General features: G+C 45.4%; 2 protein-coding genes across 4 annotated transcripts in view; both read right to left on the bottom strand.

Moving 5' to 3' along the window:
* LOC143956085 (uncharacterized) overlaps nucleotides 1–12,350 on the bottom strand; it is a 211,311-nt gene that overhangs the window by 7,944 nt on the left and 191,017 nt on the right. The window lies entirely within an intron of this gene.
* Nucleotides 212–1,087, bottom strand: LOC143955909 (uncharacterized). Its single transcript, XM_077466032.1, has 3 exons — nucleotides 860–1,087; nucleotides 572–778; nucleotides 212–448 (listed from the first exon to the last, which is right to left on the bottom strand). Exons 1-3 carry the CDS (start codon nucleotides 1,085–1,087, stop codon nucleotides 242–244), a joined length of 642 nt encoding a protein of 213 aa, XP_077322158.1. The 3' UTR covers nucleotides 212–241.

Raw genomic sequence — 12,350 nt, forward strand, 5'->3', positions numbered from 1 at the left:
CTGGACCCGGGCATGGGGCAGAAGACTCAAGGTGCATACCCCAGGTGTCTAGGTCACCAATGGTGAACATTTTTCTGCCAGCTGATCCCCAGAATCTCCATAAATCCAGTCTAGATACATAAATTGTGTCGGCAGCACAGAGAAGGAAGATTATCGGAGAGAAATCCAGGAATACAGGACGGGGAACACAGCTTAGGAAAGTGACCAGGGGATTACAGGCTGATATCACCCAGCCCCCGCCCTACTCTGGACCAATCAGTGAGCAGTATGGGTGGAGGAATGGATTTAGTGTTAATGACCCACCTGTGCTGATCTCTGTAGGAGTGTCCTCCTCTATAAATGTCCCCGTTATTCCATCCTCCTCCATAGACTGCTGATCATCCCTCACATACCTCTCTTCTTCTTCTTCTTCTTTAACCTCAAATTGTATATTGATTGGATCTCCACTCTAAACCAAGAAAATGAGAGAGAAAATCATCTGTAAAATAAGAGCTTTAATATTGTGACATCACATAAAAAATCCCCACATTGTCCCTGTAAGTGAATGTTCTAGATTCTCCGTCCCACCAACCTTGTAACAGTGGGGGATGGTGTGATCTTCCTGTGTGGAATCCCGGGAATACAGAGGACGGGGACATCTCTCTGGTGGGTTTCTGGTATTAGGCGGCTCCATCATATCCTTGTGTCCTTCTGAAAACTCCTCCATAACCCCATACTCCTCATCCTCCTCTTTATACTCTTCTTTGACAAAAATATTATCATCCCCGAGGTTTCCAATCTGCAATATATTATAAAACATTTATTGTAACACACATGCTTGTGCATAATGTATAACTACCAGTGATTGTTCCTCATCTACCTGATGATGGTGGGGGATGGTGTGACCTTCCTGTGTGGAATCCCGGGAATACAGAGGACGGGGACATCTCTCTGGTGGGTTTCTGGTATTAGGCGGCTCCATCATATCCTTGTGTCCTTCTGAAAACTCCTCCATAACCCCATACTCCTCATCCTCCTCTTTATACTCTTCTTTGACAAAAATATTATCATCCCCGAGGTTTCCAATCTGCAATATATTATAAAACATTTATTGTAACACACATGCTTGTGCATAATGTATAACTACCAGTGATTGTTCCTCATCTACCTGATGATGGTGGGGGATGGTGTGACCTTCCTGTGTGGAATCCCGGGAATACAGAGGACGGGGACATCTCTCTGGTGGGTTGCTGGTATTTGGTGGCTCCATCATATCCTTATGTCCTTCTGAAAGCTCCTTCATTACACCATATTCCTTGTCCTCTTGCTTGTACTCTTCTTTAATAACACTATTATAATCCTCAAGGTTTCCACTCTGAATATATAATAAAACATTTATTGTAACAAACATGATTGTGTATAAATCCTCTCGGTGATTGTTACCCATCTACCTGATCATGGTGGGGGATGGTGTGAATGAATATCTGAGACTTGGATCAATATGGAAAAATTTGTTTTCAGGACATTCTTTCTACAAATGACATTTTCTCTCTTTCTTCCTATTTGAATCTTCTAAAATAAAGACATACATATTCCAATCCCCCCCATCCCCCACTACTAATAAAAGTCATATAATCTGTTAGTATAGACTGATGAGGTGAGAAGGTGACAGGCTGGACTGGGACAAAAATTTGGCCCTGGACTTCAGCATGACCGGCCCACTTTCATTTTGAGTGTCCCCAACAGTGTCCTCCTTACATCAGTATGTCCCCACCAGCAGCCCTTTCACATCAGATTCCCCATCAGAAGCCTCCTTCACATCAGAGTCCCCATCAGAAGCCCCCTTCACATCAGAGTCCCCATCAGAAGCCCCCTTCACATCAGAGTCCCCATCGGCAGCCTCCTTCACATCAGAGTCCCCATCAGAAGCCCCCTTCACATCAGAGTCCCCATCAGAAGCCCCCTTCACATCAGAGTGTCCCCATCAGCAGCCCCTTCACATCAGAGTCCCCCCATCAGAAGCCCCCTTCACATCAGAGTCCCCATCAAAAGCCCCCTTCATCATCAGAGTCCCCACCAGCAGCCTCCTTCACATCAGAGTCCCAATTAGAAGCCCCCTTCAGATTAGATTCCCCATCGGCAGCCTCCTTCACATCAGAGTCCCCATCAGAAGCCCCCTTCACATCAGAGTCCCCATCAGAAGCCCCCTTCATCATCAGAGTCCCCACCAGCAGCCTCCTTCACATCAGAGTCCCCATCAGAAGCCCCCTTTACATCAGAGTCCCCATCAGAAGCCCCCTTCACATCAGAGTCCCCATCAGAAGCCTCATTCATCATCAGAGTCCCCACCAGCAGCCTCCTTCACATCAGAGTCCCCATCAGAAGCCCCCTTCACATCAGAGTCCCCATCGGCAGCCTCCTTCACATCAGAGTCCCCATCAGAAGCCCCCTTCATCATCAGAGTCCCCATCAGAAGCCCCCTTCATCATCAGAGTCCCCACCAGCAGCCTCCTTCACATCAGAGTCCCCATCAGAAGCCCCCTTCACATCAGAGTCCCCATCAGAAGCCCCCTTCACATCAGAGTCCCCATCAGCAGCCCCCTTCACATCAGAGTCCCCATCAGCAGCCCCCTTCACATCAGAGTCCCCATCAGCAGCCCCCTTCACATCAGAGTCCCCATCAGCAGCCCCCTTCTCATCAGAGTCCCCATCAGCAGCCCCCTTCACATCAGTGTGTCCCCATCAGAAGCCCCCTTCACATCAGTGTGTCCCCATCAGAAGCCCCCTTCACATCAGAGTGTCCCCATCAGAAGCCCCCTTCACATCAGAGTCCCCACCAGCAGCCCCCTTTACATCAGAGTCCCCATCAGCAGCCCCCTTCACATCAGAGTGTCCCCATCAGAAGCCCCCTTCACATCAGAGTGTCCCATCAGAAGCCCCCTTCACATCAGAGTCCCCATCAGCAGCCCCCTTCACATCAGAGTGTCCCCATTAGAAGCCCCCTTCACATCAGAGTGTCCCATCAGAAGCCCCCTTCACATCAGAGTCCCCACCAGTGGCCCCCTTCACATCAGAGTGTCCTCCCTCTCCCACATGTACTCACAGTTTTGAAGGTAGCTTTTCGTTCCTCTCTTCAGTCATGTAATAACAAGTGATAAGGGAAGAGAGGAAGGAAAGTCTGCAGGCTGGAGGGAGCATAATGCCTAATGCTCTCTCCAGCAAGTGACGGAAGCAGTTCCTTCTGACAGGAGTAAAATCATGATCACTCACTGTCAGAGAGGAGCGGCTGCAGGACTGCACCTGACTGGCCCACTGAGCCATTCGGCCCACCGGCAAACTCCCGGTAGTCCCGATGGCCAGTCCATGCCTGGAAGGTGATTGGTGGGAAAGGTGACACACCAATAAAATGAAGACAATGTTCCGGCCCCGTAACTGGGGGAACGTTCTGATCCTGAAGGGGTAAATCTGCCTGTGTGGTGTAATAACTGCCCTCTGTAGGCCATGTATGGTCAGGATGGTCATTGTCTTGTCTATTTATTGTCAGTGCTGTTTGTTTGGAGGAACATATTACTAGAATTCATCTCCAAAATGAAGGAAATGTTCCGGCCCCATAAGTGGGGGAATGTTCTGACACTGAGGTTGCCACCTGTCTGGTTTTCACCCAAACAGTCCAGTTTTTGAGACATGTGTCCGGGTCTCTGCCCACCTGTAACCCAGACAATACCTCACCTAACCCAACCTGTGGCTCACCGTGCCTGTGTCGCTATATACGCAGTGATTTCTGCTCCTGCCATGCCAAGGTTTCTCCCTCCCCATTTACCCCCCTGCACTCAGTGCCTACATCCGCTCAGTGTGCTAAGTTCAGACGGGACACGGAGGTGGAGCCTCCATGTTGCTGGGTGCAGACGGGGGACACGGAGGTCTTGGGCTCTGGCTGGCTGCAGATGGGGGACACGGAGGTGGAATTGCAGGCGGAGCCTTCATGTTACCTGCTGCTCTCTTGAGAACTGCAGAGATCACGCTGGGAGACGTGTACAGTACGTTTTTGGGGTATTGTATATGTCAGGAATTCAACAAAGGGTTCTCACCCCTCCCTCATACACCATCTATTCATACAGTCCTCACTCCCCCATACAACATCCATACATACAGTGCAACCCCTCCCCCCCATACAATATGCATACAGCCCTCACTGCCCCCCCCTTACAATATACATACAGTCCTCACCCCCATACAATATACATACAGTCCTCACCCCCATAAAATATACATACAGTCCTCACCCCCATACAATATACATACAGTCCTCACCCCCATACAATATACATACAGTCCTCACCCCCATACAATATACATACAGTCCTCACCCCCATACAATATACATACAGTCCTCACCCCCATACAATATACATACAGTCCTCACCCCCATACAATATACATACAGTCCTCACCCCCATACAATATACATACAGTCCTCACCCTCCCCCCCCCCCATACAATATACATACAGTCCTCACCTCCCCCCCCATACAATATACATACAGTCCTCACCTCCCCCCCATACAATATACATACAGTCCTCACCTGCCCCCCCATACAATATACATACAGTCCTCACCCCCATACAATATACATACAGCCCTCACCCGCCCCCCCCCATACAATATACATACAGTCCTCACCTCCCCCCCCATACAATATACATACAGTCCTCCCCCTCCCCCCCATACAATATACATACAGTCCTCACTCCCCCATACAATATACATACAGTCCTCACCCCCCCCCCCATACAATATACATACAGTCCTCCCCCTCCCCCCCATACAATATACATACAGTCCTCCCCCTCCCCCCTATACAAGATACATACAGTCCTCACCCCCATACAATATACATACAGTCCCCCCCCCCCCCCCCCATACAATATACATACAGTCCTCACCCCCATACAATATACATACAGTCCTCACCCCCATACAATATACATACATACAGTTCTCCCCCCCCCCCCCATACAATATACATACAGTCCTCAACCCCCCTTACAATATACATACATACAGTCCTCACCCCCCCCCATACAATATACAAACAGTCCTCGCCCCCATACAATATACATACATACAGTACATACGGTCCTCACCCCCCCCCCATACAATATACATACAGTCCTCACCCCCCCATACAATATACATACAGTCCTCGGCCAATGCCTTACAGGATGACTCCCCTGTCCCCCCCCATACTACACCAGGAGACCTCCCCCCACCCCCCAAAAATTACACTGGGAGGCTCCCCACCAAACATTACACACACCTGCACAATATACACTATATTGTACATTACACGCTACACATACAGCATGGGGAAACGTCTTGCTGCCTATGATTAGTGCCGTGCAGTTCCGACTTCCTGGCGGGCTCTGCATGTGCTGTTTGCGAACACAGCTGAGCTCATCCTTATGTCCCAAGTATTTTACACTCTCATAGGCCCCCTTTCACACTGGCTTGGTGGGTGTGTCGGTGGTAAAGTGCCGCTATTTTTAGACTTTTATTTTATTTTAAGACGTCACAGTGACTATGGAGGAAGAGGACAGACATGACGGGGGGGGGTGGGGGGTGGGTTACTGGGTGTAACTAGAAAATAATATTCTTAGATTGTAAGCTCTAATGAACCGGGCCCTCCGATTCCTCCTGTACTGTAACTGTACTGTCTGCCCTCATGTTATAAAGTGCTGAACAAACTGTTGGCGCCATATAAATCCTGTATAATAATAATAACTTATTACCTCCTCTGCTGCCAGTTCCAACAATGTCTCCTCTCTACTTCCACCCGACTCCCCTCTCACCCGGAACTTCCTGTCTTTATGTGACATCACTTCCTGTCTTCCATAGAGACTTCCTGCCTGTATGTGACATCACGTCCTATCTTCCATAGAGACTAGAAGTGAGATCAGCACTTTGGGGAGCTCTGAGGATTTGCAGCCCTGAGAAACGTCTCGTAGTGTGAGCACGGCCTTGTGCTGTGTGTGTACGTAGTGTGTATCCTTATACACTACATTGCCAAAATTGTTGGGACACCGGCCCTTATACGCAAATGAACTTTAATGGTAAATGTCTTCTATCCATCTGTACACTCTACTGACATTGCCTGTATCATTTTTGGTAAATGACTTCTGCTGCCATATCTTTAAACTTCTATATATAATGCTAGCTCTATAACAACCGCACTGCAATAGCAACATTACTGTCGATTGATTCTCAACCCCATTTGGCTTGAGTGATCAAGAGAGGTAATTAGCTTTACGACCTTAGCCTGTTGCAGCGTACACACGATCGGAAAAAGCTCTGATGGTTTTCCCTATGGAAAGCTGTCTTGCCTACACACGGTCACACCAAATTCCGTTTTTATTACGCGGTGACATACAACACGTACGACGTGACTAGAAAAAGGAAGTTCAATAGCCAGTAGCCAATATCTTCAGTCTCCTAGTTGAATTTGAGCATGCGTGATTTTTTGGCGTGTCGGAATTGCGTACACACGATCGGAATTACCGATAGAAAGTTTTTCCGTCTGGAAAATTGGGAACATGCTGTCCATTTCTGGCTGGCAGGAATTCAGACAGCTAAATTCCGATGGAGCATAGACACGGTCGCATTTTCCGATGAAAAGCTCTCATCTGTCTTTTTCTGGCCGGTGTATGCGGCATTAGCCATCTCCTCTCTTTCCTGAGTGGCTCTGTCTCGAGGTTCACCGCCGCAGTTTAACGAAAGCAGGATAACTAAAGCTGGATGAAGATACAACAAAGACTCCACTCTGCAAGACGACAAGCAAACCAGCATTTGACATTTATTTTATATCAAGTCAGATTCCCACTGTCTATCCACTAACATGCTCCTCATTCTCTTCCTTCTCACATCAGTGTCTTCTATCCTCAAATTATCCTCACTCAACCCCTCCTCTCTACCCTGCAGCATGCACATATCACCCTCACTCCTACCCTCTCCCTACTACTGCACCCATCATCTCCTGCAATTACTGAACCCACATGCTGACATAAACACCAGGGCCGCTAGACACATGCCCTCATGCACATCCTACTCCCATCTTACATAGTTAGTCAGGTTGAAAAAAGACACTAGTCCATCCAGTTCAACCTTAAAAACAAATAAATAAAATAAAAAATAATCGTACAATCCAGATACCCAATTTTATGTCCACAATTGATCCAGAGGAAGGCGAAAAAAAAAAAACCCAGCAGAGCATGCTCCAATTTGCTACAGCAGGGGAAAAAAATTCCTTCCTGATCCCCCAATAGGCGATCGGATTTTCCCTGGATCAACTTTACCTATGTTAGTACCTAGTTATATTATGTACCATCAGGAAAGTATCCAAGCCTTTCTTAAAGCAGTCTACTGAACTGGCCAGAACCACCTCTGGCGGGAGTCTATTCCACATTTTCACAGCTCTAACTGTGAAGAAACCTTTCCGTACTTGAAGATGAAATCTCTTTTCCTCTAGACGTAAAGAGTGCCCCCGTGTCCTCTGGGTTGACCGTACAGAGAACAACTCAACACCAAGTTCACTATATGGACCCCTAATGTATTTGAACATGTTGATCATATCCCCCCTTAATCTCCTCTTCTCAAGAGTGAATAAATTTAGTTCCTCTAATCTCTCCTCATAGCTGAGTTCCTCCATGCCTCTTATCAGTTTGGTTGCCCTTCTCTGCACTTTCTCCAGTTCCTCGATATCCTTTTTGAGAACTGGTGCCCAAAACTGAACGGCATATTCCAGGTGAGGTCTTACTAATGATTTGAACAGGGGCAAAATGATATCTCTCTCTCTGGAGTCCATACCTCTCTTAATACAAGAAAGGACTTTGCTCGCTTTGCAAACAGCAGCTTGGCATTGCATGTTGTTATTGAGCTTATGGTCTACCAAAACCCCCAGATCCTTCTCCACTATGGATTCCCCCAGTTGTACTCCCCCTAGCATGTATGATGCATGCATATTCTTAGGCCCCAAGTGCATAACTTTACATTTATCAACATTAAACCTCATCTGCCACATAGTCGCCCAATTAGACAGTGTATTGAGGTCGGCTTGTAAATTGGAGACATCCTGTAAGGACGTTATTCCACTGCATATCTTGGTGTCATCTGCAAAGACAGAAATATTACTTTTGATGCCAGACCCAATATCATTTATAAAGATGTTAAAAAGTAAGGGTCCCAGCACTGAACCTTGGGGTACACCACTGATAACCTTAGACCATTCAGAGTAAGAGTCATTAACCACTACTCTCTGAATTCTGTCTTCTAGCCAATTTTCTATCCATTTACAAACTGATATTTCCAAACCTGTAGACTTTACCTTACACATGAGCCGTGTGTGGGGAACTGTATCGAATGCTTTTGCAAAATCCAAGTATATCACGTCCACCGCCACCCCTCTGTCCAAGGTTTTACTTACCTCCTCATAAAAAGAAATCAGATTTGTCTGACAACTTCTGTCTTTCATGAATCCATGTTGTCTGTTGCTTAAAGTGTTTTTGTTCAGCAAGAACTCGTCGATGTGGTCTTTTATTAAACGCTCCAGTATCTTCCCAGCTATAGAAGTTAAGCTAACAGGTCTATAGTTACTTGGTAAAGACTTTGATCCCTTTTTAAATATAGGCACCACGTTCGCCCTGCGCCAATCCAGTGGGACTATTCCCGTCATTAATGAGTCCCTAAAAATTAGATACAATGGCTCTGAAATTACAGAGCTCAATTCTTTTAGGATCCGTGGGTGGATGCCATCAGGGCCAGGTGCTTTATCCACCTTTATTCTGTCTAAGTATTTCTGGACCATATCACTTTTGAGCCATTGTGGATCATTTGGGGCTGTGTCACTATCACCCCCATTATGGACATGCGCTCCCCCATGCTTTTTTGTGTACACAGAGCTGAAGAAAGTGTTTAATAAATTAGCCTTCTCTTTGTCCCCAGTCACCAACTCTAGATTGTTTTGTAAAGGGCCTACATGCTCAGACTTGACCTTTTTACTATTAATATATTTGAAGAATTTTTTGGGGTTTGTCCTACTATCTTTTGCAATCTGTCGTTCGTTTTGAATTTTTGCATCCTTGATTTCCTTTTTACATATTCTGTTAATTTCTTTGTAACATTTAAATGACACTAGTGATCCTTCATTTTTATATTTTTTAAAAGCTCTTCTCTTACAGTTTATAGCTTTTTTAACTTTGGCCGTGAGCCACATAGGTTTTGTTTTTAGCCTTTTAAACTTATTGCCCATGGGAATATACTTTGCAGTGAGGTCCCCAACAGTCTTTTTGAAGAATTCCCATTTCTGTTCTGTGCCCATTGAAGCGAATATTCTCTCCCAGTCTAAGTCCTGGAGAGTAGCCCTCATCCTCGGAAAATTAGCTCTCTTGAAGTTAAGTGTTTTTATCTTACCCGTATGTATTTCTTGTTTAGCGCTAACATCAAAGGAAATCATGTTATGATCACTGCTACCCAGGTGTTCCTTTATCTGGACATTAGTAATAAGTTCTGCATGGTTTGAGATTACCAGGTCCAACAGAGCTTCATTCCTAGTTGGGGCCTCAATAAACTGGACCATAAAATTGTCCTGTAATAGGTTTATCATTTTTTGCCCTTTAACTGTCCCAGCAGTGCCATTACTCCAGTCAATTTCTGGGTAGTTAAAATCCCCCATTATTATCACTGTCCCAGCCCTTGCAGCCCTTTCCATCTGTGCAAGGAGCTGAGTCTCCACCTCCTCATTCACATTGGGTGGTCTATAACAAACTCCAACGATTAACTTTGAACTACACCCATCTAAATGCAGTTCCACCCATAATGCTTCGGACTCATCACACTCTCCATCCACCAGGTCCTGTTTCACACTTGCTTTGAGATCACTTCTCACATAGAGACAGACCCCGCCACCTTTCCTTTTTACCCTGTCTCTCCGAAAGAGTGCATAGCCAGGAATATTAATAGCCCAGTCATGTGAGGATTGAAGCCAAGTTTCAGCAATACCGATTACATCATAGCTCTCCTCATGCACCACAGCTTCCAACTCACCTATTTTGCTTGGCAGACTTCTGGCATTGGTGAACAAACACTTTAATGCATTATTACATTTTGCTCTGGTGTTTTTCATATTATTTTTAGTAGTACAAATTGCACCTATAAACCATATAGGTTTAGGAGATATTGCTTGGACCTACAGGTAAGCCTTAATCTAGGCTTACCTGTAGGTCAAAGTGGTTTGTAAGGGTTTACAACCACTTTAACATACTCACCGTAACCGAAAACCTGGCTTTTGGAATGCCCGCTCCATCTGTAACAAGCTAACATCTGTACACGACCTCTTCATCTCACATGGCTTTAACATACTCACCATAACCGAAACCTGGGTTCAAAATTTTGACTCGGCCTCTCCTGCTGCCCTCTCCCATGGTGGCCTCCATTGGACTCACTTCCCCAGATCCGACAGACAGAAAGGAGGTGGAGTTGGATTCCTTATATCCCCACAAAGCACCTTCCAAGTCCCTCCCGCTCTTCTTTCGAGATGCATTGCATTTCGTCTGTTTTTCTCCTCCTATTTCTCTGAGGATTGCAGCAATTTATCGGCCTCCTGAAACGGTATTGGGCTTTCTTGACGACTTTGCTGCCTGACTACCTTACTTTCTCTCTTCTGAAATATTTACGATCATTCTTGGTGACTTCCACATTCCTGTCAATGTTAATAGCCCAACTACAGCTAAACTTCTCAACTTAACCTCATCTTTTGACTTAACCCAATGGACACATACTTCCACTCATTCCAATGGTAATACCCTTGACCTTGTATTCTCCCATCTCTGCAACCCTGGCAACCTCACAAATACCCCCTTTTGGTAATATAGTGTATGTGGTATCGCTGCAATCGTTAGGAGCAGGAGAATTTATTTGGGGTTGTTCTTTGGTGGAAGGTTATGGTTGTAACAAGAAATATACAGCTACATTTAAAAAAAGTTTTTTTTTTTTTTTTACTAGTTTGGGCCAGTTATCCTTTGATAATGAAAATAAATAAATCAGGAGACATCAATCACCATTTACCACCAAATGAAAGCCCAATTTGTTCTGAAACAAATGCGGTATAATCCACCTGGAGGCACAAAGTAGTTGTGATGATATGTACGGATTTACTAACACATGTCAAAGTCGCAAAATTGTGCTTAGGCATTAAGCTTTGTTTTACCCTTATGCCCCGTACACACGAGTGGATTTTCCGTCGGAAAAAACTTGGATGTTTTTTTCCGACAGAATTCCGCTCAAGCTTGGCTTGCATCCACACGGTTACACAAAAGTTCTCAGAACTTTCGACCGTCAAGAATGCGGTGACATACAACACTACGACAAGCCGAGAAAATTAAGTTCAATGCTTCAGAGCATGCGTATGAATTTTGTGCGTCGAAATTGGTACAGAAGATCGGAATTTCCGATCGGAACATTTTCCGACCGAAAAATTGAGAACCTGCTCTCAATCTTTTGCTGGCGGGAACGCCAGAAGGAGCATACGCACGGTCTGAATTTACGACCAAAAGCTCACATCGGACTTTGCTGGCGGAATTTCCGATCGTGTGTACGGGGCATTAGGCGTGAAAGGAGATAACACAAAGATTTCCTATGACTGTCAGCGCCATCTAGTGACCATCTATCCTGAACTACATAAAATTCCACATTATGGCCACTAGATGGAGTAAATGATCATAGGAAATCACTTTATGAAATAAAATACGACCAGAATTTGTCATAGTACGGTGAATGCTCGTCACACTTGGTCAAAGATTTGTTTTTAAAACTAGACCTGTAAATGTTTATTACATATAGATAGTCTGGTTGAAAAAAGGACACAAGTCCATCTAGTTCAATCAATAGAAAAAAAAAGTTTACACCACAAAATGTACCAATGAGAGGTAAGGACTCCATTTTTATTTTTCTCCTGCTATCAATGGCCGACACGGTGCAACACTTCATCCATGTCTTTGGTGATCTCTGATCTCCTTATCAACTGTTTCTTCCATGATGAAGATCAGCCATGGAGTATATCTGAGGTGTATATCAGGGTGTGCTTCTTCCCCACATGTCCAGCAACATTCATATACAAGACGTTTCCCGCACTCACTAATAGCCCACGTACACACGGTCGGAGATTTTGCCAACCAAATCCGTCGGATTTAGTCGGACGGATTGTGTCCGAAACTGTTGCATACACACGGTTGGGCCAAGTTGGCGAAAAATCCGATCTTTCAGAACGTGATGACGTAATTTTGTTACGATGGGACTAGATTCAGGCTAGTAGCCAATAGC

This window comes from Lithobates pipiens, unplaced genomic scaffold, assembly GCF_037356315.1.
Source record: "Lithobates pipiens isolate NorthernLeopardFrog02 unplaced genomic scaffold, aLitPip1_a1.2 Scaffold_35, whole genome shotgun sequence".
Lineage (NCBI taxonomy): Eukaryota > Metazoa > Chordata > Amphibia > Anura > Ranidae > Lithobates > Lithobates pipiens.

Coding starts and splice junctions, on each gene's coding strand:
- LOC143955909 (XM_077466032.1), bottom strand. CDS start 1,087: ATGTTTTATAATATATTGCAGATTGGAAACCTCGGGGATGATAATATT. Junction 779..859: donor CCATCCCCCACCATCATCAG/GTAGATGAGGAA, acceptor AATATATTGCAG/ATTGGAAACCTCGGGGATGA. Junction 449..571: donor CCATCCCCCACTGTTACAAG/GTTGGTGGGACG, acceptor TTCTTGGTTTAG/AGTGGAGATCCAATCAATAT.